The 24687-nt window shown below is 44.8% G+C and overlaps 1 protein-coding gene and 1 long non-coding RNA gene across 6 annotated transcripts in view; one reads left to right on the top strand and one right to left on the bottom strand.

Annotated features, from left to right (window-relative positions):
• LOC127608076 (cadherin-22-like) overlaps window positions 1-24687 on the top strand; it is a 185671-nt gene that overhangs the window by 126690 nt on the left and 34294 nt on the right. For 4 of the 5 annotated variants that reach the window (XM_052076964.1, XM_052076965.1, XM_052076966.1 and 1 more), the window contains 6 exons: window positions 2683-3253; window positions 8655-8949; window positions 18934-19053; window positions 20569-20736; window positions 22180-22361; window positions 22923-23179. In XM_052076964.1, the coding sequence (XP_051932924.1) occupies window positions 3047-3253; window positions 8655-8949; window positions 18934-19053; window positions 20569-20736; window positions 22180-22361; window positions 22923-23179 (1229 nt within the window). In that variant the 5' untranslated portion in view covers window positions 2683-3046. Of the gene's footprint in view, window positions 1-2682; window positions 3254-6973; window positions 7004-8654; window positions 8950-18933; window positions 19054-20568; window positions 20737-22179; window positions 22362-22922; window positions 23180-24687 lie in introns of those variants that run through there. The other variant, XM_052076968.1, reaches the window with a different exon arrangement.
• The window catches only part of LOC127608118 (uncharacterized), a 321393-nt gene that overhangs the window by 270222 nt on the left and 26484 nt on the right, over window positions 1-24687 (bottom strand). The gene's annotated exons all lie outside the window — the stretch shown is intronic.

The following is a 24687-nucleotide window of genomic DNA, read 5'->3' as shown; positions in this document are numbered from 1 at the left end:
ATCTTTGATACAAATGCTCTCTAATTAAACACATTGAAACCGGCTGCCGCCCCTGTTAAGTCATCTACTACAGCAGATCGGCAAAATGAATTCATTTCGTCCTCCTGACGCCGTTTTTGCCTCGGAGGCAGCGCGGGATCAACATGACGGCGCGCGTTGTATGGCTTTGAAGTTTCCACTTCACGACTGGATCATTTCTAATTGGAAACTTGAAACGAAGTATTTGGGATCAATTTAAGCGGAGCGGCGGAGTGAAAGGAGTCATGCATATTGGACGTTCCTCGTTAACATATCAATGGGGGTTGGCCCCGACGCTACGGAGGAATGCTGTTCCGCCTCGGTGGAGGAGGATGATGATGAGGGGGGGGGGGGGCATGATAGTCTGCCATCTCTGCAGTGTGGCGTGGCTCTCGGCAATGCCTTGGTAAGGGAGCAACACGGGTCACGTTCTCCCGCCTCCGCTGCTGTCACAGCCAAGATCCAGCAGGGCAGGACACTGGAAACAGGAGAGAGAATGCAACATTGTCTGCATGCTGTCGCTTCTTAGCGTACGTCTACAGCAATGTTTGCCAACGGAGCTACTTTGTTTTGCATCTTTATTTTGCCGACACGTAACTACTGTTGGAGCTGCGTAAATAAATCTGCCCAAAGCCTCCAGCGGCTGAAATATATCCTTTCGTGTCGTCATGGGGCTCTTTCATGGCACGACACTGGTATGCGGTAAAGCTAACACGTCAGCCAGAAGCCCCTGTCAACACTCTGGGTGTCGACGCAAATCCATTCTATGGTTAGCGTACCCGCGTAATGTGCGCACACTCCGGAGCAACAATGAAATGCTCTGAAACGGCTACGCCGGTGGACTCTTCAAAGGGAAAATGCGTTTTCAGTGTGGGCGTTGCTCGCTGTCGCTGATGGTGTAGTGGTACGGGCGCCTAAATCGTGTGCGGGCGGCATGGGATCGGTTCCCACTCGGTGACGGTGTGAATGTGGGTGTGTATGGTTGTTGGCGACCGAAGTGAGCTGGCATAGGCTCCAGCAATCCCTGCGACCCTCTTCAAGATAAGAGGCGTTGGAAATGGAAAGATGGACGGAAATGCTAGCTAGCTAACTCCATGTTGCAAGCACAACATGGAGTTAGCCACCGAAAAATCCAACTTCTCGTACATCCTTCCACTTTCCAGGATACGTAAATCAAGCCGTTGAAGTCCAATATCAAAGCGAGCAGGGAGAAGGGAGCCATCTTGACACCCAAGAATGCATGTTGTGTATTCATTTGCGACCCTCTTCAAGATAAGAGGCGTTGAAAATGGAAAGATGGACGGAAATGCTAGCTAGCTAACTCCATGTTGCAATTGCACCCGATAACCACAGAAAAAATCCAACTTCTCGTACATCCTTCCACTTTCCAGGATACGTAGATCAAGCCGTTGAAGTCCAATATCAAAGCGAGCAGGCAGAAGGGAGCCATTCTGACACCCAAGAATGCATGTTGTGTATTCATTTGCTTTCCGGAGCGTACAAATCCTACCGAAGTGAATGAACGTTTTGGACACATCGTCTGGAGCAGGTGAGCAAAGAGAAACGGGGCTGGTTGACTTGCTCCCGTGGTTGTTTGCTTCATGGGATTTGACACCTCCGCACAGTTGCTTTCCAATAACACGGACATTGCCTCAACCAACAGCCTGAGAAGGAATTAATTCCGGAAGCTGCAGGGCGCAGGCAAGAAGCGAGTGTGATTATAGACGTCCCCTCGACAGGACACAAATACTGTACAATGGGTTAAGCCATCTGCCGCCCCGTCGCGGTTTCTTCTTGCCGTCATCTTCTCTTGGGATTGTGAGACCAAAGAAAACTTCAAGTTTAGTTTGAGATTAAAAAAATATATATATATTTCTTTTGAAAGCCATTAATCACACCCAGGCCTCACGTAACACGGCAACCCCTCATTTCCGCTTTGAGACTTTCATGTTTGCTTTCTTCCTGCCTATTTCCGTTGCTTACCGCCTTGGGTCTGCTGAACCACAAAGAACACCCCCCCTCCTCCTCTCAACCCCCACCAATCCTCATCCTGGAGCGCTCCAGTGTTTGTCTGAGGTATTAGGCGCTTGTTGCCTCATTGGATTGAATTAATTGATTAATACTTGCATCCAATTAGTGCTTCCTCAAGCAAATAATCAGCTGTCGGAGGTCGGAGGCTCGCTCCGTCGGCCCGACAAAAAGGCGACGCACAAAGAGTGGAATAGTGACCTCTGGTTCTAAGCTCGTTGTTCCGAGTGGCAAATGACACCGGAGACTAAGTGTGTCTGATTTTATTGGATTCAGGTGAGGAGCCCTAAAATTTGATACGGCCAAATGTCTGAAATTGAACAGAAGATCACCCATTTTGATTTGTATCAGGCATTTTGTTGTCCTTGGGCTCCATTGTTACGAGACACTGTTTCAACAGTATCCTATGACGCGAATAGTAAAAAATCTCTAAGTAATTGACGCGCACCCAGAAAAAGTTTATAATTGCCTCTAGATGCCACTAAATGCCAGCAAATAATTATCTTTTTTCTTGTAATTACACAAAACGATAGCCTGACCAAATGAAGCTCCTCCTCTGATGTCAACATAGTTGGCAATATCTGTCTGACAGTAACTGGAGAAGCACGCTAATCCGTTGTGTTTTCTGCCTCACAGGTTTGTCCTTTCTTGGAGTCGCAGATGGACCAGACGAGAGACGTTTGATTACCGAGCGCGTTATTCGACAGGAAGTGTACTTTTTGGACAGCATGCATTGAAAGCACATGGAAGGCAGAAGGTGGACATTTTAAAGGCATTTCACATGATTGGATGAGAGTATACGCCTTGGCAGGAATCTAAAATGGCCTGTTAACCATCATCCATCATCCATTAACTGACCATCTTTGATCCAATGGATTGATATTCACCTCGTTGCAACGTGGGCGTTCTCCCTCTCTTTTGTTGTTGTTGTTTTTTTTAATTACATGTGGACCCCTGCTGGACTTTTCTTGTAGTTTTCTTGTGTTTTCTATCATTCGACATGGCTCATCTCTGGCCTGTACGGGCCTGGACGTTGTTGGCAGCATCAGGTTTTTTGAGCTGCTGGTGTGATGCCACAAGGACTAGCGCTTCCAGCAGGGGCGAGCAAGGAGCCTCATCCGTGGAGCGAGTGAAGCGAGGATGGGTGTGGAATCAGTTCTTTGTGGTGGAGGAGTACACCGGCACGGACCCGCTCTATGTTGGAAAGGTAAGATGTTTTGTTTTGTCACACACGTTGACAAAAAGTGCAGTTTTGAGGCTGAACACTAGGGGTCTTATGGTACCCCACCCCCCAATACATATTTTGGCAACCTACCTCGTTTAAGCATTGAATATTTCAATACAAATGCTGGAGCTACACATTTGGACAGATAATACAGCCATACTCGCAGGCATATATTCTTTATCTTCTCCAAAGAACAACAAATATTACTTCATCTTAATTAACACTGCAATGCCTGGAACGTGACACTGCTGCTCCAAAGCCACCCTCTATTTCCTTCCACTTTGCGCTCTATGGTTGATGAGTACTTGAAGTGAAAAAACGGTCAACAAGCGGATCTCATACTGGATGGACGGACATGTAATTCAGTTTTTTTTTTAATCCACGCAACAATTAGCACTTTAAAAATGTGGTTACTCCCAGTGTGTTGATACACTGCATGTCTTTCCATCTGCTGTACTGTTCAGTGTGTCCGATGTATTAAATAGAAATGCTGTTCCCCGAGACCCGTAGACAAATGCATATGATCTCCTTATGACAAGCCAGCAGAGAAATATGTTCGGAGGACTGAAGCATGATGACAACTGTGTCAAGACAAAATTATTTGGACTTGTGCGACACTAAGATTGACACATGCAAGCCAATGATCACATCATCTGTATCTTGTATGAACACGTACGGCCTATGTTTGACTCATATGCCTCTCATGAAAACGTACGTCGTCAGCTGGATGTCGCCAGTCAACATTTTGAGTGTTGCGGAGGATTAGGCCCCAGCTGATTGCCTCTCGACTGGATAGTTGCGAGATGTTTTTAATGTGTTTTTTTTTTTTTTGTGGTCTCCATTAATATTACTTCAGCCAAGTCAGCAGACTTGCCAACCTCGCTCTGTCTGACACCCCGGCTACTCCGCTAATGAAATCTGATTTACCAATAAAAAGGCCACTCACGTCACATTAAACTGGCAGCTTGGATCAGTACATTTAGATAATGAATCCTTGTGGGAGTGAACGATCCGAGAGTCATTATATTACTTTTTTTCCAAATGTGCTATTTTAGTGCAAGCAGGGGACACGAGCATTGAAATGAGTGAACTACAGCTGCTCTTGAAGGGCTGTAAAGGAAGAAAAATGAGTCTTCAGAAAGTAGACATGAATGGCGATTGTGAATGTTCAATGCATTTGACATCTACCTTGGCCGTTTCCTGAGCAGATTGGAGAAAAAAAAGAAAAGCGCCCACACCATAGAATTGTCACGTCTCATCATCTCAATCAGAAACCTCAGTTCAGCGAGCAATGGCTAATTTACGATGCTTTTTCTTTTAGTATACTGGCTTTCTGTGGTGACATTTACTCCGAATGAAAATGTATCGTCAACGGAGATCAACGGTGGACTTTGTGTGAAATGTTTGACTGCCTGGACACGTGTTGGCTTTTGTGTATTTTACACAGTTCACGATGCTGCTGGACTGGAATATGTTCTTGGTTTTTTTTCTTCTTCTGGTATGGATAAAAGTGATCATTTCTGGTGATAGGGGCCAAACCCCGCAGTCAATGGCGAACATTGATACCCTCTGAAATGGGGTTTATAGTTGCCTATTGATACCACTAGATGGCAGCAAAGCACTTGAAATGTTGAAAAATCCTGTTTGGATTGATTTATGAACTTGTTCAGAACGACATAACCGTGGCACAATAACAAGTCAAGCATCAACCCCCCCCCCCCCCGCCCCACCCCCGCATCTAGCATATACACAATGTTCCATTGATGCTTGTATTGAGTAATTCAGTTATTCATCACAAATACATCGCATGAGGCTCAGCGGTAGCATTAGCTAGCCTATAACATGCTAGGTCAAACAAAAATGTGTCTGATTTGCCTTTGGCTACGTGTAACGGGTCTTTCTTGCCTGTCATTTGTAATACATCACAATTCCTGTTACGTGTCCGGTTGACACAGAATATTAAAATCAAATTTTAAAAAATTAAAAAATGCGGCAGCGTGTTCGAGACGCCACCAGTCTGCTCAATTAGCAATGTGCCGCGCCATCGAGTTGATTGGGTGGAAATTATTCGGGTCACTTGCACCTTTGGATGTTCTTCACTTCATCGTCGAAACTTTTTAAGTCTACGTCCTACTCACATCGAACCAATTTCATGTATGTATGTATGTATTTATTTATTTAACCCTTGCGCTCACTTTGCTATTATTTATTGTCACTTCGTCCAAGTTGTCTGTCACCTCTCCTCGCCGCTTGGCTCCCATGCAGCGGCTTTCACCTCTGCTGCGTTTGATAGTCACTTTGTTAACACTTTGAAGCGGCGGAGATCTGAGGGACTGACAAGCCGCAGCCAAATGTGGCAGGGCCTCCTTCTCCTCCTCCTCCTCCTCATGACACAGACTTAAATATGAGACAGCCAATTTGTTGCCTCTTTGACGCTCTCCGTAAACCAAGTAGGCAGAAGAGCTCAAGCGCCGACCGCCTCCGCTCACTCGGAATTCCTGCAAATATAATTTCAATTATTCTGAAGTAGCTTCAACCGTGGGCAAAGTAAGTAGCGGTGCAACAACGGGGATGCCAATTTGAGTAGAAACACGTTTAAAGCAGGTGGTGCAACTCTCCGTCTTTTGGAGAGGGAAACTTTCCAGAATGTGCCTGTGGAAATATGCGGCAATTTGTGAGTTGATGTTGACTTTTTGCAGCCTGTCTTTGGGTCAATCTTGAGGGTGGCTCATGAGGTGCAAATCTGCATATGATTATTATTTTTATGTGCAATATATTTTAAGTTGTTTCAGTATAGGTTTTATTTTACTATATTTATTAGGGCTGTCACAACTGTTCTTTTTAATCAATTATTTCATCGATTACTCCGGGAATTGAGGATTAAAAACAACCCTAAATCCCTGCCATCCTCCAGCGAATATTTTTTTTTGTGTTGCCATTGGAGTGCAACAAGCATCCACATCCAAGCATCCATAGCAACAAATGCAGAAACACGCAACATTAAATCTGGGCATCGCATATATGCTTTTAAAATATTTGTTTTGCGTTTTGTGTTGAGCATTTTTTGCATGTTTTTTTTCTGGAGGGGGGGGGGGGGCATAATTGAGCAGGCTGCCTGCGTGGCTGGTTGCCAGAGAGGTAACTGACAGGGAATTAGCAGCTTCCCTGCAGTGCCCCACAGGAAAGCCATGTGCGTCTCCCGTTTATATTCCGCACATGAAGTTGAACTGAAAACTGAGACGAATCACAAAAACTTGTCAAAGTCACACTCGCAAATGCATACGGTTTGTTTCATTACGGGTTTCAACATGCAGGGGTGTCATAGTCATTCACATTGGGGGCCGAATCTCAAGGCATAAATTAGTTCATGTGCCGAAAAGGATAATTATTTATTGAGCCGAGTAATTCCAAATTATTTTCCATCAATCTCTCCATCCATTTTCTGATCAGATTTATCCTCAAAAGGGTCGCGGGACATCCTGAACTGGTTGTCACAGTTTGTTTTTTTTGCCGATGAGGATTTTAAGGACCGATGAGGACCGATCAGATAGTGTGCAATATTATTCCAAAAGAAACACGAAAATGAAATTATGAAAACAAATATGCTTTTCCCAGATGGACGGACTGTTCCGTCTCTGGGAAGGAACAAAAATTCAAAAATTGAAATTCCATTGCAAAAGGCGTGCATTGGATTCATGGATATTTCGATGTGCCCAGGAACCCGAGTGTCAGGTTAGCTGCAAAAAATGAAATTGAAAAATATCTTTCATGAAAATATGTTTACTTGATGTTATTTTTCAAAAAAAAAAAAAAAAAAAAAAGTTGAGTCTTGTAAACACGCTGTCCATAAAAAGGATTCAAATGGCCACAAATCCAATTAATGTCCGATATGTATTTCAGGCTCAAGTTGTTTTAAATTATCGAGTCATTTCAAAAGTGAAAAATAATTATGAATAATTTGCAGCATTGCACAGCTGCCCTGCATGTTTTTTTTTTTTTGTTTTTTTTTGCAGCTGCGTGGGCACAAGGCTGTCAGTGGGCATTTTGATGCCTTTGTAAAAGTGGAACACACTTGGAAGAAAAGCTTTTGTTTGGCGAGAAAGAAGAAACCACCTGCAACAGTTTGATGGGCAAATGGAGGATTTCTTTTGTTCGGACACTTTTTCACCCTCTTATTGTTGGTTGGCCTTCATATTTCAGAAAGATGGGTGCTTGAGTTGTTTTTCTACATTTTTTTGGTGGGTGTCAAAAAAAAAGAACCCCAAAAAAAAGAAAGAAGCTCAATGAAGACCTGTCAGCGCAACTTCATTTTATGTCTGCGAAACAATTTCTTGGCTTTGACCTTCAGATTGGAGAGTAACATTTTGCTACGTTTGTAAGTTTGTGTGTGTGTGTGTGTGTGTGGTTTGGCAGTACTTGTATGTAAGTGGGAGAAAGTTGCACCCTTTGTGCAATTGAATTAAAGCGCGGTGACGCCATTTCACACACGTTCCCCTCCACGTGATTTCCTTTGGGATTTCTGTGAGATCCAGACGCTTCACATCTTTACCCACTGTTACTTTCCACCCGCTATCTTCATCTCGCGGGTCAAACGGCGAACCTCTCATTCACAATATTACCTTCATGCGCTTCACGTTACAAAATTGCATAGCAAGTGCGAAAGGTTCTTATTAAGTTCAATTTAGGAACCGCACGGCATCCGGCTGTTGCTGCCTGGAGAGCGTCTGAACATCCAATCACATTAGGGGGGAACTATTGGTCTGATTTATAAGGACTCTTTCGTTTCGTCTACCTTTAAGAATTGCCGGAATGACTTTGAAGGTCTCGTTTGGGAGAGCCGTCCTTTGTAGAAAAGGTGTGAATTACCACCAGGAGCGCAGTCTTTTGTCACATTCTAAATGATGACAGGTGAACAGAGCCGGTGGATGACATTAGACTTTGATTGCGATAACGAGGCCAAGATGACGAGAATTGGGCCGGAGAAACCTGCTCTCACTTTGAGCGTGTGAATTGAAATAGAGATCAAGTTTGATCTTGATACGGTTCAAGGTTTTTCCATTAGTACGTCTTGGGTGACATTTTTTTGTTTGTTTGTTTGCTCCAGATTTGGCACTTTGAACACCTCCATTAGCGTTACTGCTCTTTGTTTCGTTTGTGGTACTTCAACCGAAATTAGTCAGGGATTTGGTGGATGCTTGTGGCACTCGAGGGCATTCTAGAAACGACTATAAAACATGTGAATAGACAACAGCTAAAGAGGGGCTCCTCCACAGAGGGGAAAAAAAAAATCAAGACAATTAATTTTTGAATTGCGAACTTAGAATGTGCAGGTGCAGAAGCTCTTTGAACACTTCTCAATCGTATTCCCTTCATTGGCTTCCAGATTCACACCGACTCCGACGAAGGCGAGGGTAACATCAAGTACACCATCTCCGGAGAAGGGGCGGGCACCATCTTCATCATCGACGAGCTGACAGGCGACATCCATGCCACGGAGAGGCTGGACCGCGAGGAGAAGGCCTTCTACACGCTGCGGGCGCAGGCCCGCGATAGGCTCAGTAACGACCCGCTGGAACCAGAGTCGGAGTTTGTCATTAAGGTCCAAGACATCAACGACAGCGAGCCCAAGTTCTTGGAGGGGCCGTACATCGGCAGCGTGGCCGAACTGTCTGCTATAGGTAAGACCTCGGCGAGATATGGCACCGTGGAGCCTCTCATGTCCAATTCAAACCTTAGGACTTCAAGTGCCCCCCCCCCCAAAAAAAATAATGTATGAGCTTGTTTAAGTCCATAAACAAGCTGCGCAAATCAATTCCTAGTGAGCAGCACGTGTCATGGCCACCATTCATTCATTCATTCATCTTCCGAGCCGCTTGATCCTCACTAGGGTCGCGGGGGGTGCTGGAGCCTATCCCAGCTGTCTTCGGGCAGTAGGCGGGGGACACCCTGAATCAGTTGCCAGCCAATCGCAGGGCACACAGAGACGAACAACCATTCGCACTCACACTCACACCTAGGGACAATTTAGAGCGTTCAATCAGCCTGCCACGCATGTTTTTGGAATGTGGGAGGAAACCGGAGCACCCGGAGAAAACCCACGCAGGCCCGGGGAGAACATGCAAACTCCACACAGGGAGGCCGGAGCTGAAATCGAACCCGGTACCTCTGCACTGTGAAGCCGACGTGCTAACCACTGGACTACCGTATACAAATTGTCACCACTTAATGTGTTTGTAATGAATAATAAATATAGAATGCTATTTTCTCATTAAAAGCACATTACAAAAAATGTTTTGTTTTGTTTCATTTTCTTTTTTAGTTATGGAATGACTTGTATCTCAAAGCATGACTGTACCATATTTGTACTTCCATTTCCCGCCACAGAAACACATCACACGAAAGAAATGTCCTCACAAATACCAGCAGTGTAATACCTTTAAGATTACGGTGAAGCGTCAGATGTTGAACACAATCTGTTTGCAGCGATTATCCAACACCAGTAGTCACACAAAGTTATCATTTTAATCGCAAGGCATCTTGCAGCAAACGGTAAAAGGTGTGAAAAATAGGCCACACCCTTGAATAATGAATAGCCGTGCCCTACATGGGAAAATATGCAGACTATGTAAAAAAATCATCAGGCAATTATTTAAGTAGATTATACATCCACTATATATATAAGAAATAATATCATCTCGATCCAGGTATTTTTTAAGTGGACTACATGAATTTAAAAAAATCCAGATCATTTTATTTCTCAACACACCATTAATTGTTTAAAGATGGGTAAACGTGGGCTCAAAAATGGAATTTTCAATGAAAGAAAGAAATTGTACTGTGATGTCGTTACATTTTGCTCAAGTTATTTTTTTTTATTGGAGTGCCAAAAAAAGATTTTCTGATTTTCTTACCAGCAATAAGGCATGCAACACATACAGCATATCAATCTTTTTATATTTTTCTACCCTCATACCGTGAAATGGGATTTTCTGCTGTTTAAGCAGAACAGATCAGACATGTAGCTGTGGCCAATTCTTGCAGGAGTCTCGAGACGTGATGTCAATCTGGGTCACGTTATGATGCTTAGAACAATTGAATTCAAGCAGGTGGAAGAAATCTTGTAAGAATCGTAATTTACTGAAAATAACATCTTCAAAGTTCATCTTTTCTGCAGTTTGGATGCGCCAGATTGTATACGGCATATGCTTTTCAAGTTGAAAACCATTCAGTTGTGAAAGCTTTTGTGAGAAGGATGTATAAATTATGGAGAGACTTTAGTTGGTTTTTTTTTTTTTTGATGGGGAGCTAGTAATGTGGAGCAAATCACTCTGGAAAACAGCAGGCAGTGTAATTTAGTAAATAATCAGTAGCTACCTGAGGTAAATTCTTATTTTTTCTTTTTTTTTTTTTTTTTTTTTTTAACTTCTCGTTCGTGCTTTGCCAGAGATTTGCAGCCTCCGGCTTCATTGACTTCCCAGCCTCCTTTTGCCTCCAAACCAAATGAGCACTTGTGTACATCGTCTGTTTGTTTTTCAAGGTTGGTTGAGTCCAAAAAAGGAGAGGGCAGATAAAATAGGAGTGGCGACAATGTTGATGAAGTGTGAGCGCCCGGGACGGGTGATGTTTTGTTGAAAAATATGCGGCTAATGAAATTGCGGTCCTAAATCAAATTTGCAGTTCATGCTTGATTGAATGTTGCTGAGAGGCGGGTATGTCTTTATGCTAGGACAAAAAAAGAAAACAAAAAAAAAACGGATTGGGCGGGGGTGTCGAGAAAGTCACGCCGCAGGAGTGGGTGGCAGTGGCTGTGTCCTCAGAGAACCATTAAAAAACAAGGTAGATTAGGGAGGGGAGCCATTCACCAAATGTTTTGGTCCTGCTAGCGAAGTGACTGGAACGTTGTTTGAGTTTGGTGATATTTTTAGATTTAAAGGTTTTGTTTTTCCTGATGGGTCAATAATCTGTCTGTCTGTCCTGCTAACTACCTAGCTATCTATCTGTTTGTCTGTCTCTCTGTCTAGCTAGCTGTCTGTCTCTGTCTTTAGCTAGCTAGCTAGCTAGCTAGTATCTATCTATATATCTAGCTAGCAGTTCTGAGGTGCAGGGTTAGAATCTCGGCCCCGAAACTTCCTGTGTGGATTTTTCGGATTCTCTACGTCTTCCATGCCTCGATGATATCTTTGCTTTACCGCAATTGTTTATTTAAGGTGTTTGTTCAGATAGTCACTCAGTGACAGGGTATGTTTAATCTGTCACGTAAAGAAAGAGTTGTTCTCATTGTGAAGCGCAAATCCAGCCTCAGAATGTAAAACAAACAAAAAAGAAGTTTGCATTCACAATTTCGCTCATGGTCCCATTAGCTCCTGGTCCTGTCCTGTTGTTTTGTCAACATGGTTCACTTTCCTGTGGCTTCCTGCACCTTTTTTCAGAGAGACCAATTGTTTTTTTTCCATTCCTTGCCTTGAGACTGGATAAATGTAGTCTTTATACAGTGAAATGAGACATCCGTGTTGGCGTAAAGTGCTTTTTGTCGCCTCTAACAGGATGCTTTTTTATGAGTCATGCTCTCTAAAGAGAGAGGAGAGACAGTTACATCTCTGTATCAACAGCAGCTTTGCCGCGGTGCTTTGTAGCAGGTGACTTACATTGGAATTCCGTCTTAATGTTTATGTTTTGGAAAGCATCATTAATATTTGAACAGAAGCTAGCTCTTTTCCCCCATGTGATGTTCCCCATCAATAGTAAATGTTCAAATATTTATGCAGCTTGAGTGAGGCCTCTCGAGGGTTTAGAACCCCGAGCTTTAAGTATTGCCAAACAGTTATATTGCCACATTTCCTCAAGGCTGCTTAGTTACGGCTTTGTGTACATTCTAAGCATTGGAACGTTTGAGCTTTTCACCTCCACGTCCAGCAGGGACATGAATGCGCACCAGGGCACTGCTTAGTGCAGGATGCACTAAAGGTTGTTTTCATGAAAGTTTAACATGATTGCAATGCAAAGTACAAGGCTGGATTTGTGGCAGGGCAAGACATTGGGGGTGGTCTAACATCATCCTATAATCCAACCATTCAAGGGAGAGTGGTATCCTGGATGCACTATATGTCTCCCTAGTCCAACACACCTGATTAGAATGATATGGATCATTATCCAGATTCTGTAGAGCTTGCAGATGAGCTGGCCGTTTGAATCGGGTGTGTCGGAACACTGGATATTGGTTCTCACGGACCAAAATTGTCCACCCCTGCTCTAATCCTTTCCCGACACTCTCTAAAAACCTAATCCCGAAGCTGCCTACCTTGTCATGAATATCCAAGGAAGGGGAGCGGTTACAAAGGCTGGACTTGCAAGAGCCGAATCTTCAAGTACTTGGAATAAAGCTGCCAAATACACAATTTCTTAAGGTTACTTAAAGAAGTTGGGATTGTGCTACTTCACCAAGTCCAAAGACAAAGACATCTCACTTGTATTCTTTGGCATTCGACTCAGCATGACTTAGATTTGTTCTTGATTTTACTGCTTGGTGCTTTCTACCACCTTTTATTACCGATTTGTCTTACTGTTTATTTTGCTTGTTAAATTGCTCCATGTACAGCACTTTGTATGCAGCGATGGCTGTTTGAAAGTGCTCGAGAAATACTCTTGACTTGACTTGACTTGACATCAGTAACCGATCATACGTAACAGCCTGTTTTCGTACGTAAACCTCTTGTTGTCACGTTGTGCCCGAAGCGATAGAATGATCGCTCCGTGCACAACAGAATAAGGAAGTGGATCCCCGAAATAGCAGACACAGAAAGAGGTTTGTCAAATAACAAAAGGAGTCTTTAATACGAACACAAAATAACCCGACAGGGAGAATAACAAAAAGCGCTGGTCAAAATAGGGACCAGGGATAACATAAAAAGGACAACAGAAAACGCTTGCGGAAAAAGATAGCAAGGAGGGTCAGATTAGATAATGAATACAAATTTCACTCGCAAGAGGAACAACGACGCGCAATAACAGCCACAAGGCTAAGAGGCAATGAATCAATACAAGTAGGAATTGGGCGAGAGAAATTTTGGCACGGCGTGGAATTCTCCGGCAGTGAGTAGACTGCCGGAGCATCCAAATAAAGGCTGAGCAATTACTCCGCAATGGGTGACAGGTGTGTAAACGGCGGGCAGAAAGCCCGCCCCCTGCTGGCAACCCCGGGACGTGACACTTGTTACATGCCCCGAACCACCAAGGTTGATTTTGGAGTGGATTTCCAGAATAGGACAGCCGAGAACGCCCTGTCTGATGAAACACAATGATGATTGTCTTTCTCAGCTTTCTACCATTGGAGCAAATTCGCAGTGCCATCAACCCAAGCTGCTTCCACATACATTCTGTATGTTTGAGCGTTATTGTACATTCACAGTTTTTGGATGACATGTGAGGGCCGATCGCGCCTCTGTTGATCTGCCATAGTGAGATAACCACGGGCAAAGTGCTGCAGTCGACATTAGGATGGCTCCAGTCTGTCATGCTAACAATGGATGCGACAGGTCGGGGGACCAGTGATTTACAGTCGTTAGTCGCTGCCAAGCGCCCTTACCCAGACGACCGGCGACGTCCGAATCGGTGCGCGCTCAACCCCCTGCTAGCTAATCCGCACCTGGCCTCAGGTTATTGCAGAACGTGTGTTTTACTGAGACCAAATAAGTAATGTGATTTTTTTTTTTTGTGTGCAATCATGCTAATTAGTGTGGACTGGACTTCATTGTGCATTACTCTGCACTGTGGCACAGAATAACGTCGTGAAATAACGTTCAATCGCTGATTAAGGGCGCTAATTAAAAGACTTAAATTCACTGTCACTGCATTCTGCGGCGGCTGTTGCCAGCGTTCAGCGGCGGCCAAGTTAGCGGCTAGCATCGTTTGCAAGAGCTGTCGGATTACTTTTCAAAGGCAGTTAATTCGAGGTAAATGACTCTGCACACTGAGTGCACACTAGATGCTGACAGCCTGACACAGTCGCCGTCCCCGCGATTATTGTGCGTATTACACACGGGATTTTACGATATTTAAATTGTGTAAAAATGGCAAATACGTTTGATTTGCTACTTTGACAGAATGTTTCCTATTACACCAGACAGTAGATTGATCTCAGTACTGTAAAATATTGTCAGCCAAACAGACTATAATACACTGATATGATCTATTATAAGTCACGAGTTCAAAGGCTAACCAAAATGGGATTTACAACCTCCGTCAGGAGGGGTGAAACATCTCCCTCAATCCTCGTCGAGATCTCAAAAAGGATCAATGTAAGCAACCCATTGGCTTTTATGACACGGCAGCTTTTTTCCCCTTCCTTTATTCCTCATCCCGTCTCGCTCTCGTTCTCTCTCTCGAGGCATTTGTGTGGACGAGGGAGGAATGATTCACGGCGGCAGCGGTGATGAAATAACTTTTCATGTGAAAACACCTCAGTTTTTACGACTTGACTAAATGATCCATAATGCAAGGCGGGGAGCAGTCAGTAATCCCGCGCTCGACACGGCGGCGATCGTCGCAGGGACCGTTCGACCCCCTCGCCGGTGCGGCGACAGACTAAGATGGGCACAAATCTCTTTTACGAGGCCGCTTCTTAAATGGCTGTCAGTCCCGCGTCTCGCACGCTTTCGCAGCGGGCTCCCTCGGCTAATTGAACCATCGCTCTCGCGGAGCTGGAAAGGTGTGGTGGAGCCGCCGCTGATGGCCCGCGCTGTTGTTACCGCTACAGACAAGTCGGGCGTAAAACCAAGTGCTTGCTAGGAACTAACAAAGCACAAAAATGTCCTCACCGGGTCATTCCATGTCAAGTCACACGCCCTCCCCAGTCACAACTCTTGTATTTGCCTGATTTTTATTCTCGTCGTTCCTTATGGTGTCAAATGAAACGGATCCGAATTCAGTGTAGCAATCAGGATGTTTTTCTTGGAAATAGTGCCTTCTTTTAATCTTTCGCCGTCCCCTTTGAAAGATGCACTTGAACTGTAACTGAAATAATGCAACTCAAGTATTGGCGAAGCTCTCGAGAATTTGGTCAGATACAGAGAAAGCTGCCACTCATCCTAAAAACTGTATTGTGCAAGAAGAGGCTTAATCCCTTGTTCTATCAGTATAACTGTTTCAATGAAGCCATTTAATTGAATAGAATTTAATTTAAGTAATTAATTTAATTCCGTTTTGGTGACCAGAAAAACATAAATAGGCAGTTCGAACAGCAGTTGACCTACACTCCGGGGTGTAGAATTTTTCCGAAATAAAAAAATCCCCAAATGCTGCCATCTGCAAAGGCTGAGTTCAGAGTGAAGGAGACTAGCCTTGAGAAGCTTGAAGGCAGATGTTTATTTTATTTGAAATCTGAATGGGGCTTTTTTTTATATATGTGTTCTTACATGATTGGCTTCTTATCACCAAATTAGTTTGGTAAAGCTAATACGAACCAACACGTAGAATTCAACGGAGGAAAAAAAAAAGATGACTAAAACCACGAGCTGCTATCAGTAAATATCGTGTCCAGCTATCTGCATTACACGCTGACTCGAGAAGAGTGCATACGATGATTGGATTCCCTCCACGTCAGCAGTAGAATCTGCCGAGCATGACACTCCAAATATGGAAAACGTCCAACTTCAATCAGAACCCAAGTCCCAAACCTGCTGCCTGACTTCTGTCTTTTAATATAAACGCAATAAAGAATCATTTGCATTTATATAGTTCTTCCAAGCCATCTGACAGTGTACGCAGCCAGTAGCCCGGACCAGCATTGTTACCTGGGGAAAATTAAGATAAGAGACAAATCCAGGGGATGGAAATGCTTTTATTGGACTCACTGCAGTTGGGCCAAGCTGGTGGGCAGAATTAACAAAACCCCTATCTGTAACACCCCCCCCCCCCTCCAAATAAATAAATAAATAAGGCTCTCTTCAGTCTAATGTATTCCCTGCGATAAGACAGGTATCTCACTTAGTTGCCTTGACTGGGCTTCAGTCAATCTTTATCTCCTTCCATTGTGGTTAACATGCGGGGATTTGAGCGAACTGGGAAAATGTCAGGCGATAACGGAAACAAAGCACAATTTACCTTCTGGCTTATTTGTCACGGAAATGCATCGGGAAAAACTTGCAGTGGAGCTGATGGAAAGCCCTGCAAAGCTATTCTTATTGGTATCTATCATAATGTTTTATGGAGCTTTTGACGTGTGGGCCTGAACACGAGTGAACTGAAATGCAAGAATGAGCATCAAGCTAAAAAAAAAACCCATAGATTTCAAATACGACCTCTGGCCCTCCTCAAAAATATATCATAATAGGAAAAGTTCAGAACAATTAGCCCATGACTCATTGGGTCTTGCATAGCAAGAAGCGTGGAAAAAAAACCCCATCTCAATGATCTATGAAGTTGAGCATGAAGTCATCCAATTTGCTGAGAAGCAAGCATTTTCAACAAATTCCAGAGATTCTACTTTGAAAAACTCCCACTTGGGAGTTCACCCAGATGAGCCTCATTGAGGAGCTGGTATACAAGAGAGACAAGCAAAGCTAAATTGCAAAACCTTTGTGTGCATATCGACAGTCGACGGTGTACTTTCAGCTGTTGATCAAAGCAGACAACCACAATCGTGAAAGCACTCGCAAGTAGAGAGAGAGAGAGAAAGAGAATTAATTTTTTGTTTTGATTATGTTTTTATCGTTATATTTTACAATAGTGTGTAGTTTGCATGTTCTCCCCGGGCCTGCGTGGGTTTTCTCCGGGTGCTCCGGTTTCCTCCCACATTCCAAAAACATGTGTAGCAGGCTATTTGAACACTCTAAATTGTCCCTAGGTGTGAGTGTAAGTGCGAATGGTTGTTCGTTTCTGTGTGCCCTGCGATTGGCTCGCAACCGATTCAGGGTGTCCCCCGCCTACTGCCCGAAGACAGCTGGGATAGGCACCAGCACCCCCGCGACCCTAGTGAGGATAAAGCGGCTCGGTAGATGAATGATGAATGAATGAATGAATTCTGTGATTTTCCCCCTTATTATAAACAATAACGGAACGGATTAATGATATTATAATTCATTTCAATGGGGGCAAAATGACTTGGATGCACGATTGACTTGCGTTACGAGCTTGTTTGCAAAGAATTGGACTCGTAAGTTTATTACCCATTGTAAAAGAGATACAATTGATCACAGCTGCTCTGGATCCTTCCAACCACTACCACCATGACTATCTAGTTCCCCCCCTCGGAGCTCGAGACGATGACAGGAAGTGAACAGCGCTCTGACACTCGGTGCTAATTAGCACCATTAGCATAAAGTCATTCAGCGGCTGAACTGTGGCGTGACAGCGCTTCGAGAAAGGCTACAGCGGTGACCTTTGGTGGACACCACCAGCTGCCAGTAATTACCCGCAGTGACAAAGACAATGGCCGACTCGTTTGTCCTTGAGGAGACTTCTCGTCGTGTTTTGAGGGATTTATTCACAAAATGAAAATGTGCATTATGAAGCGCTGTTGTTACTCAATCTCTGTTGAAGAGCCTTGAAATGTTGCGGGCCCTCAGGCTGAGCTTTCGTGAAACGTGACTAAATGATTTGACGTGACGGCATGTCAATAACCTGAAATGATCTCACTGTTAATTTTAAGGGCGAAGCTCTCAATTTACCGGTCGATCTACGTCCCAACCCTCACCTATGGTCACGAGCTATGGGTCGTGACCGAAAGAACGAGATCCCGGATACAAGCGGCCGAAATGAGTTTTCTCCGCAGGGTGTCCGGGCTCTCCCTTAGAGATAAGGTGAGAAGCTCAGTCATCCGGGAGGGGCTCAGGTCGAGCCGCTTCTCCTCCACTTCGAGAGGAGCCAGATGAGGTGGCTTGGGCATCTGATTCGGATGCCTCCTGAGCGCCTCCCCGGTGAGGTGTTCCGGTCATGTCCCACCGGGAGGAGACCCCGAGGAAGACCCAGGACACGCTGGAGAGACTATGTCACCCAGCTTGCCTGGGAACAACTCGGGATCCCCCGGGGAGAGCTGGACGAAGTAGCTAGGGAGAGGGAAGTCTGGGCTTCCCTGCTAAAGCTGTTGCCCCCGCGACCCGGCCCCGGATAAGCGGTAGATGATGGATGGATGGATGGATGGATGGATGGATGGATGGATCTCACTGTTAATTTTATTTATTTTTATTTTTTTAAAGCACCGGTAGTATAACAGTAACAGGCTTCTGCCAGTTCCCCAAATGACATGAGTGATTTGCGCGGCGACTCCTGATGGGACAAGCTGGACTTGCAAAATGCTTCCAGAGCCGCGTGGCTGTTTGGATGTCGTCAGTCGTGGTTTAAGTGCCAGTAATCGTCTTTAATGGTTCTGCTGAGACCTTCTGGTGCATCTTGACTTTATGCTGATGATAATATTGACTTTATGTTCTCTTTCATTCCGAAGAGCTGTGCGTGTGCTAATGAGAGAGCCAATACAATCGGGCGCATCATCGCGGCAAACGATCATTTTAATCATCAGCAAATGTTCCTGCGTAGTGATGACGAAACAGGCTTCTTCTGAGCCTTATCGCCTTTAAAAATCACATTAACACGCAGAGTCTATTCATAAACTTTTGAGCTAACCTTCCGTCCAAGGCGAAAAACTTGAAATGGTTGATTTGTGTCAACAGGCACCTCTGTTCTCAAGATCACAGCGTCAGACGCCGACGACCCGTCTTACGGCAGCAGTGCCAGAGTGGTCTACAGCGTGCCTGATGGAGAAAAGTTCTTCACCGTGGGCAGGCACACAGGTAAGTAACGACCCCGTATATTTATTTTTTCTTACTTTACCTGAAACCATCTCACAATGAGAGGCCACAATTCCCTCAGCCAATCATTTTTTGTGGCTTAAAAACCGAAAAGCAATTGAGCCAAACAAGCCGCCCTATAAAGTTTCACTCAATGACTTTCATTCATTTGAGCAAACAAGTTGAATATCGTTGATTTCTTGCCCCCGGGAGCCTTGAACAAGCAATTTCAAAGCATCACGGGAGCTTGGCAACTCACGCCTTACAGACGCGCTGTGAAGTAGCAACGGTTACTGTGGAGACGGTCCCATCTTAGATACCCGCCTCCACTGCACCCCCCATCGGTATTGCATTTAGGAAAAAAAAAATGAGAAGCACAGATTGGAAATAAATGTCCTATACTGACTGTAGGGACATTCGCCAGGACAGACATCTGCATGTTCTTGTTTTAAGACAGAGTTGCATTCCAACGGCATTGACCTAAGTAGAAATCTGAATATCCCCTAAGCTAGTAGTCAGTATTTTTATGAAAAAAAAAACAAAAAAACACTTCTCCGCCACGAGTTGAAAAGAGTGTGTGCCTTCTTACGAGGACATACTCTTACGGCGCCGTCGTTGACTCGATGATCCGCGAGCCACACCGGTGCAGCCAAAGAACCATCAAATGTCTCGCGAGCCGCATGTTGGACACCCCTTGCTCCCGTAGTACTTTCAACAGTATTCAAGCCGAAAATGTCGGGTTGGTGGTTTTCAAAGACGCAATCAGACTCCACATTTCCTTTGTCTACTGAGCGGGGAAAAAAAAAAGATGACAATGTCTTCTGTGTCTTCTATATCAAATTAATATTATGCATAACTGGGGGCTTTATTTCACAGTTGGTGTGCGCAGTCACAACCGGTAAAATTGGGAGAATATTTCAGCGGCACAGCACGCATTGGGATGTGGATCACACACGCTAAACTGACTGCTTCCATGAATAAAAGCCTGATCTACATGAAGCCTCTCCAACATTATGTTGATCAGGGCTTCAACTTCGATTCCGTCTGGATTTCGAGGCATCCCCTCTGGCATTTGATGAATTGGTGGGATGGGGGGGGGGCGGTTGTGGGCGCATGTCATCTCCTTAACTGCATGGCTGCATTTACTGCATGTTGGCTGCTTATAGGACGCGGTCAAGGGCTAACTGTGACTTGAATCATTGAGTCCTATTCCCAACACAGCGCAGGGGTCCTCGGGGAGCGATACAGCACACTGAAGCGGGCAAATGAATCAATAGATTCTGATGTGGATCATTCCCCGTCGAGGACGGGAATTAGATTACTAGTGCAAAGTAAAAGCAGCTGGACTCTCATGCTGCAAGGGCCAGAGAAGAGAAGGTCTCCTTTCTTCCAAAGAAGGCCAATGCTCTTGCTTGCCTGCTAAATTGTCGCTTTCCATTGTCTCTAACTTTCCCCCAATTTCTTTCCCTTCTGTTTTTTTTTTTTTTTCTTCACGCCCGCCCATCCGCCTATCATTAGGGATCATAATGACAGCCGTGGCAGATCTGGACCGCGAGACCCAGGATCGTTACGAGCTGGTCGTCAAGGCGACCGACATGGCAGGGCAAATGGGCGGTCTCTCCGGCTCCACCACAGTGACCATAGTGATCACAGACGTTAATGACAACCCGCCACGCTTCCCGCAGAGTGAGTGTCCGATACATTCTCCTGCTGTCTAAGTTCTAAGATAAAAAAAAAAAAAGACAGTGAAGTCCCAAAAAATTTGAAGTATTGGAATAAATGCCAAGATTCATAGAGCGCTGTTACCAGATGATGTGATGCGTGATGTTCCATCTGAACTGAAGTTGTCTCAAACCTGCAAATCACTCACGTTGGTCTACAGCAAATCATCAGAGATAGCTTTCGGCATCCCGAAACATATTTTTGATGCAGATTCAAAAAATGTCTTTACTTTTTTTTTTATCCTTGTACATCAGGTTTTTGAGATATTTTCCTTTTTTTGTTTGTTTTTATATTTGACCTCAAAGCTTTTCTAGTTAAGACGTTTCAGGGTGGGAAAAACATGCTGCTCAACCTAAACCGTAATTCATAAATATGTTTCAATACTATGATGGTAACCTGATGTGCGAGAAAAAAATTGAGGTGGGATTCATAATCAGTGCAACAAAATCATCTCGAAAGGTTTGCTTGCATTGAAAATGAGTATCATGACTTTCGGATCCCAGTCCGACTGCAAATTTCAGGTCTCCAAAAGTGGACATTTACCTCAGAAAGAACAAATGCGAACTTGATGGATCTTATGCACCAATGCCGTTGATTTGTAATCGCAAAGGTTGAGTAGTGGCCAAAGAAATGCAATAGCCGAGTGTTCTCTTGACGAGTTTTCTCAATGAGGTGGCCGCTCTAGGCTGCTTTATTTTAATTTAGCTTCTGCAGTCAAATGAAATGTCCCTTCAGCCCGAAACAAATGCTCTTCGAAGTAGCTCATCAACCCGATAGCGGATGGCAGCTCCAATGCGGGTCACGATGTAGTCCCCGAACAAAAAAGGGGCGGTTTTTTTTTTGTACGCCAGAAGTCCACCGTGACATATAACAGGAAACGACTTAGCGTGTTAGCTAAGCGTGTTAGCGTGTTAGCGACTGCTAACACGCAATTGTTTCTTCATATATATATATATATATATATATATATATATATATATATATATATATATATATATATATATATATATAGTATATTTTTTTTAGATTTTCTACTTTTTACAGCTTGAGTAGCAGAATCATTCCGGCCCAAATTGAACTTGATATGCCTCATACATCTTTTCGTATTTCTGTATTCATAACCGCTACATCTTGCTATATTGTGTTTGCGCAGTTGGAGGGATCAACCTCGCAAGAGTAATGATTTCCCTGCTCTCATAGACTCGGAATTTAGTCCATTGTGATTAAAAAAAAAAAAAGGGGCGGGGCGGGGGGAATGGAAGTCGAATGCCGCTAAAGGAATTCAGTGTTTCTCATGATTCGCCCTCTTATGAGCCCTTTTATTTTGTTTGCTTTTATGAAATTTGTAACATGACATTTTTATTCTGTCTGGTCGTAATACGTTCTTCCTTTTGTCCCATCCGCTAGAGATGTACCAGTTCATGGTGTCGGAAGGCGCCGCCATCGGCACGCCGGTGGGACGGGTCATCGCCACGGACGCGGACATGGGGGAGAACACGGATATGAGCTACCTGATCCAGGAAGGAGGCGAGCTCTTCAAGGTGACCACCGACGCCATGACCCAAGAGGCTGTCGTCTCCATCAAGAAGGTGCGTGCCACAATTGGAAACCACAAAATGGTTTGGAAGTTTCAATGATGCTCCCCAACTGGCATTTCTTTGGCGCAGAGAAGGCAAAAGTAGAATATACTGGAGGTGAATTTTTCAGACTGGCCATTTTGCATGTGCTCAACCCTTGGATAATTTTTACTTGGCCAATTTCAGGTGTATGTAAATGCTGGGAAGGGTGGGGGGGGGGGCGGGGTTTGAAGTTGTTTGACTCTAGAAAGTTCCATTGTCACGTTTCACATCTTGACACGACATGCATTTGTTTTTGTTTTTTTTCCGCAGAAAATGTTGATGATGTTGTTTTCGCTCTGTCGAGGCGTGATCCAATATCCTTTGTGGGGAATGTGCACAATTATCTGACTTCTTTGTTGCTGTTTTTGTTTAATAAAAGTGACAGCAGGGTGAATTAGGTTGCCAGTGTTTTGGCTCAATAACATCTTAATGAGGGTGTCTGACAGCCAGAAGTGAGACAAACCACACTTGTTTTGTTTTTGTCGCCCCCGGCCCCTCCCGCCCCCCCCCCCCTCTCTTTTCCTTCCCCAGCCATTGGACTTTGAGAGTAAGCGCACACACAATGTCGTGGTGGAGGCCGTGAATAAGCACGCCGACCCTCGCTTCGTGGACCTGGGCTCCTTCCGGGACCAGACCATTGTCCGCGTCAGCGTGTCGGACGTGGACGAGCCCCCGCTCTTTCAACCTGCCGATGGCACCGTCATGGAGGTGCAGGAGGACACCAGAGTGGGAGCGCTTGTTGGCGTCGTCACTGCCCGAGACCCAGATGCGAAGAATAAACCGGTCAGGTATGGAAATTTGTGATTTGGATGGATGGATGGATTGCCATTGGCTGCCTGAACTGTCTTTCAAACTTTAGACCACACCTCCCCATGCCGTCGCAGGCTCGCAATGCAAAGTGGCTCCCCGCTGCTGAATATGATGACAGGAGGGCAAAAAGCAACACCGTTTTCTGTCCTCACCATTGTCAGTACATTTTTTTTTATCGGAACCAAATTTACAACATGAAAAATGATCTTAAAAAGGCTCATCATTCACCGGCAGGGCAGTATACACAGGCGGACGATTCCATCTCAAACCGCACAATGGGTGGCGCTTCATCGTCTGTCTCTCTTTTTTTTTTCTTCCACTGTGATCGCGGTGGGTGATAAGAGACAGTATCGCTGCGTAATCTCCTGTACCAAGGCCTTGGGTTTAGGCATCCTCGGAAGAGAAATTGCAGGCGCGGGAGGGAGGGGGGGTGGGGGGCTGGTGGGGGAGTAGATAAGGGCTAAGACAGTGTCGCTGACAGAGTGTAACACTGACACTCACGGGGCCTGTGCAAATTACCTCCATTAAAAATGCATGAGGCGCCCAGGTTCCACATGTAATAAAGTACAACACACTGGCAGGGTTGTCGTTCACAGGAGGCCCGCAGGTACGGGGCTAGGCGTGTGTGCCTTGCATGTCTGTGTGTGCATGTGCGGGCGGTAGAAAAGGAATGGGGTGATTAAGTGGATGGGAGGACGGGGAAACTGGCCAAAAGCCACCAACGGGGCTAAGTTGGCAAGCTAGCGGCCTCCGGCGCTTTCGTTAGCACACATACACACACACATGTACACACTTTAAGCCTGCATATTAACACAGCCTGAGTAAGGGGGTTGAGTTAAGAGGGGGTCGGGAGTGGGGTTGGAGGGGGGGGGGGGGTTAGAGAAACACACAGTGGCAGAATTTATAGCAGTGCTTCCTGGGTGCTTTGCCACAAGCTTCAAATGGCTGCAGCTCAAATCATCGCAGAAGATTCCAGCAGGTAAATCAAACAGCTGGCAGACAGCTGCTCCTGTCAGAAGAAGATCTCAAATTGACAACAAGTATGGAAAAAAAAAGATTGCTGTCAAATTTTAAGAACATAAGTCCTTGTTTATGGATTGTGGGGAGGGGGGGTTGAATGGGCGATTGCCGGTCAGGTTTTTTTTTTTTCTGTTGCAGCTCAGTGGATTAAAAGAAAGACATTGTCATCCAAAGGAACAAAAGATTTGTGGAAAGGAAAGATAGTTGCTTCTCCACGGCAATCCACAAAAATCCTCAATTTTCACTCTTGGGGCCCAGACAAGAAAATGGCAACAGCAAGAAAAGTTACCAGCGGTGTCGTGACTCATGTCGGCATCATTCATTTTTTTTGCCTCCCTGTTTACTTTTCATGCTCGCTTTTTGCTGAGAGTAACCAGCAGTAGACTGCCTATTCTCAGTCGAACGATTTCAAGCGATGCCAAGAAAATTGCACTCACGGCCGCGGAGCCTTTTTTTCCCGCCAGAT

The sequence above is a fragment of the Hippocampus zosterae genome, chromosome 9, assembly GCF_025434085.1.
Source record: "Hippocampus zosterae strain Florida chromosome 9, ASM2543408v3, whole genome shotgun sequence".
NCBI classification, from domain to species: Eukaryota; Metazoa; Chordata; class Actinopteri; order Syngnathiformes; family Syngnathidae; genus Hippocampus; species Hippocampus zosterae.
This window is presented reverse-complemented; position numbering and strand designations above follow the sequence as displayed.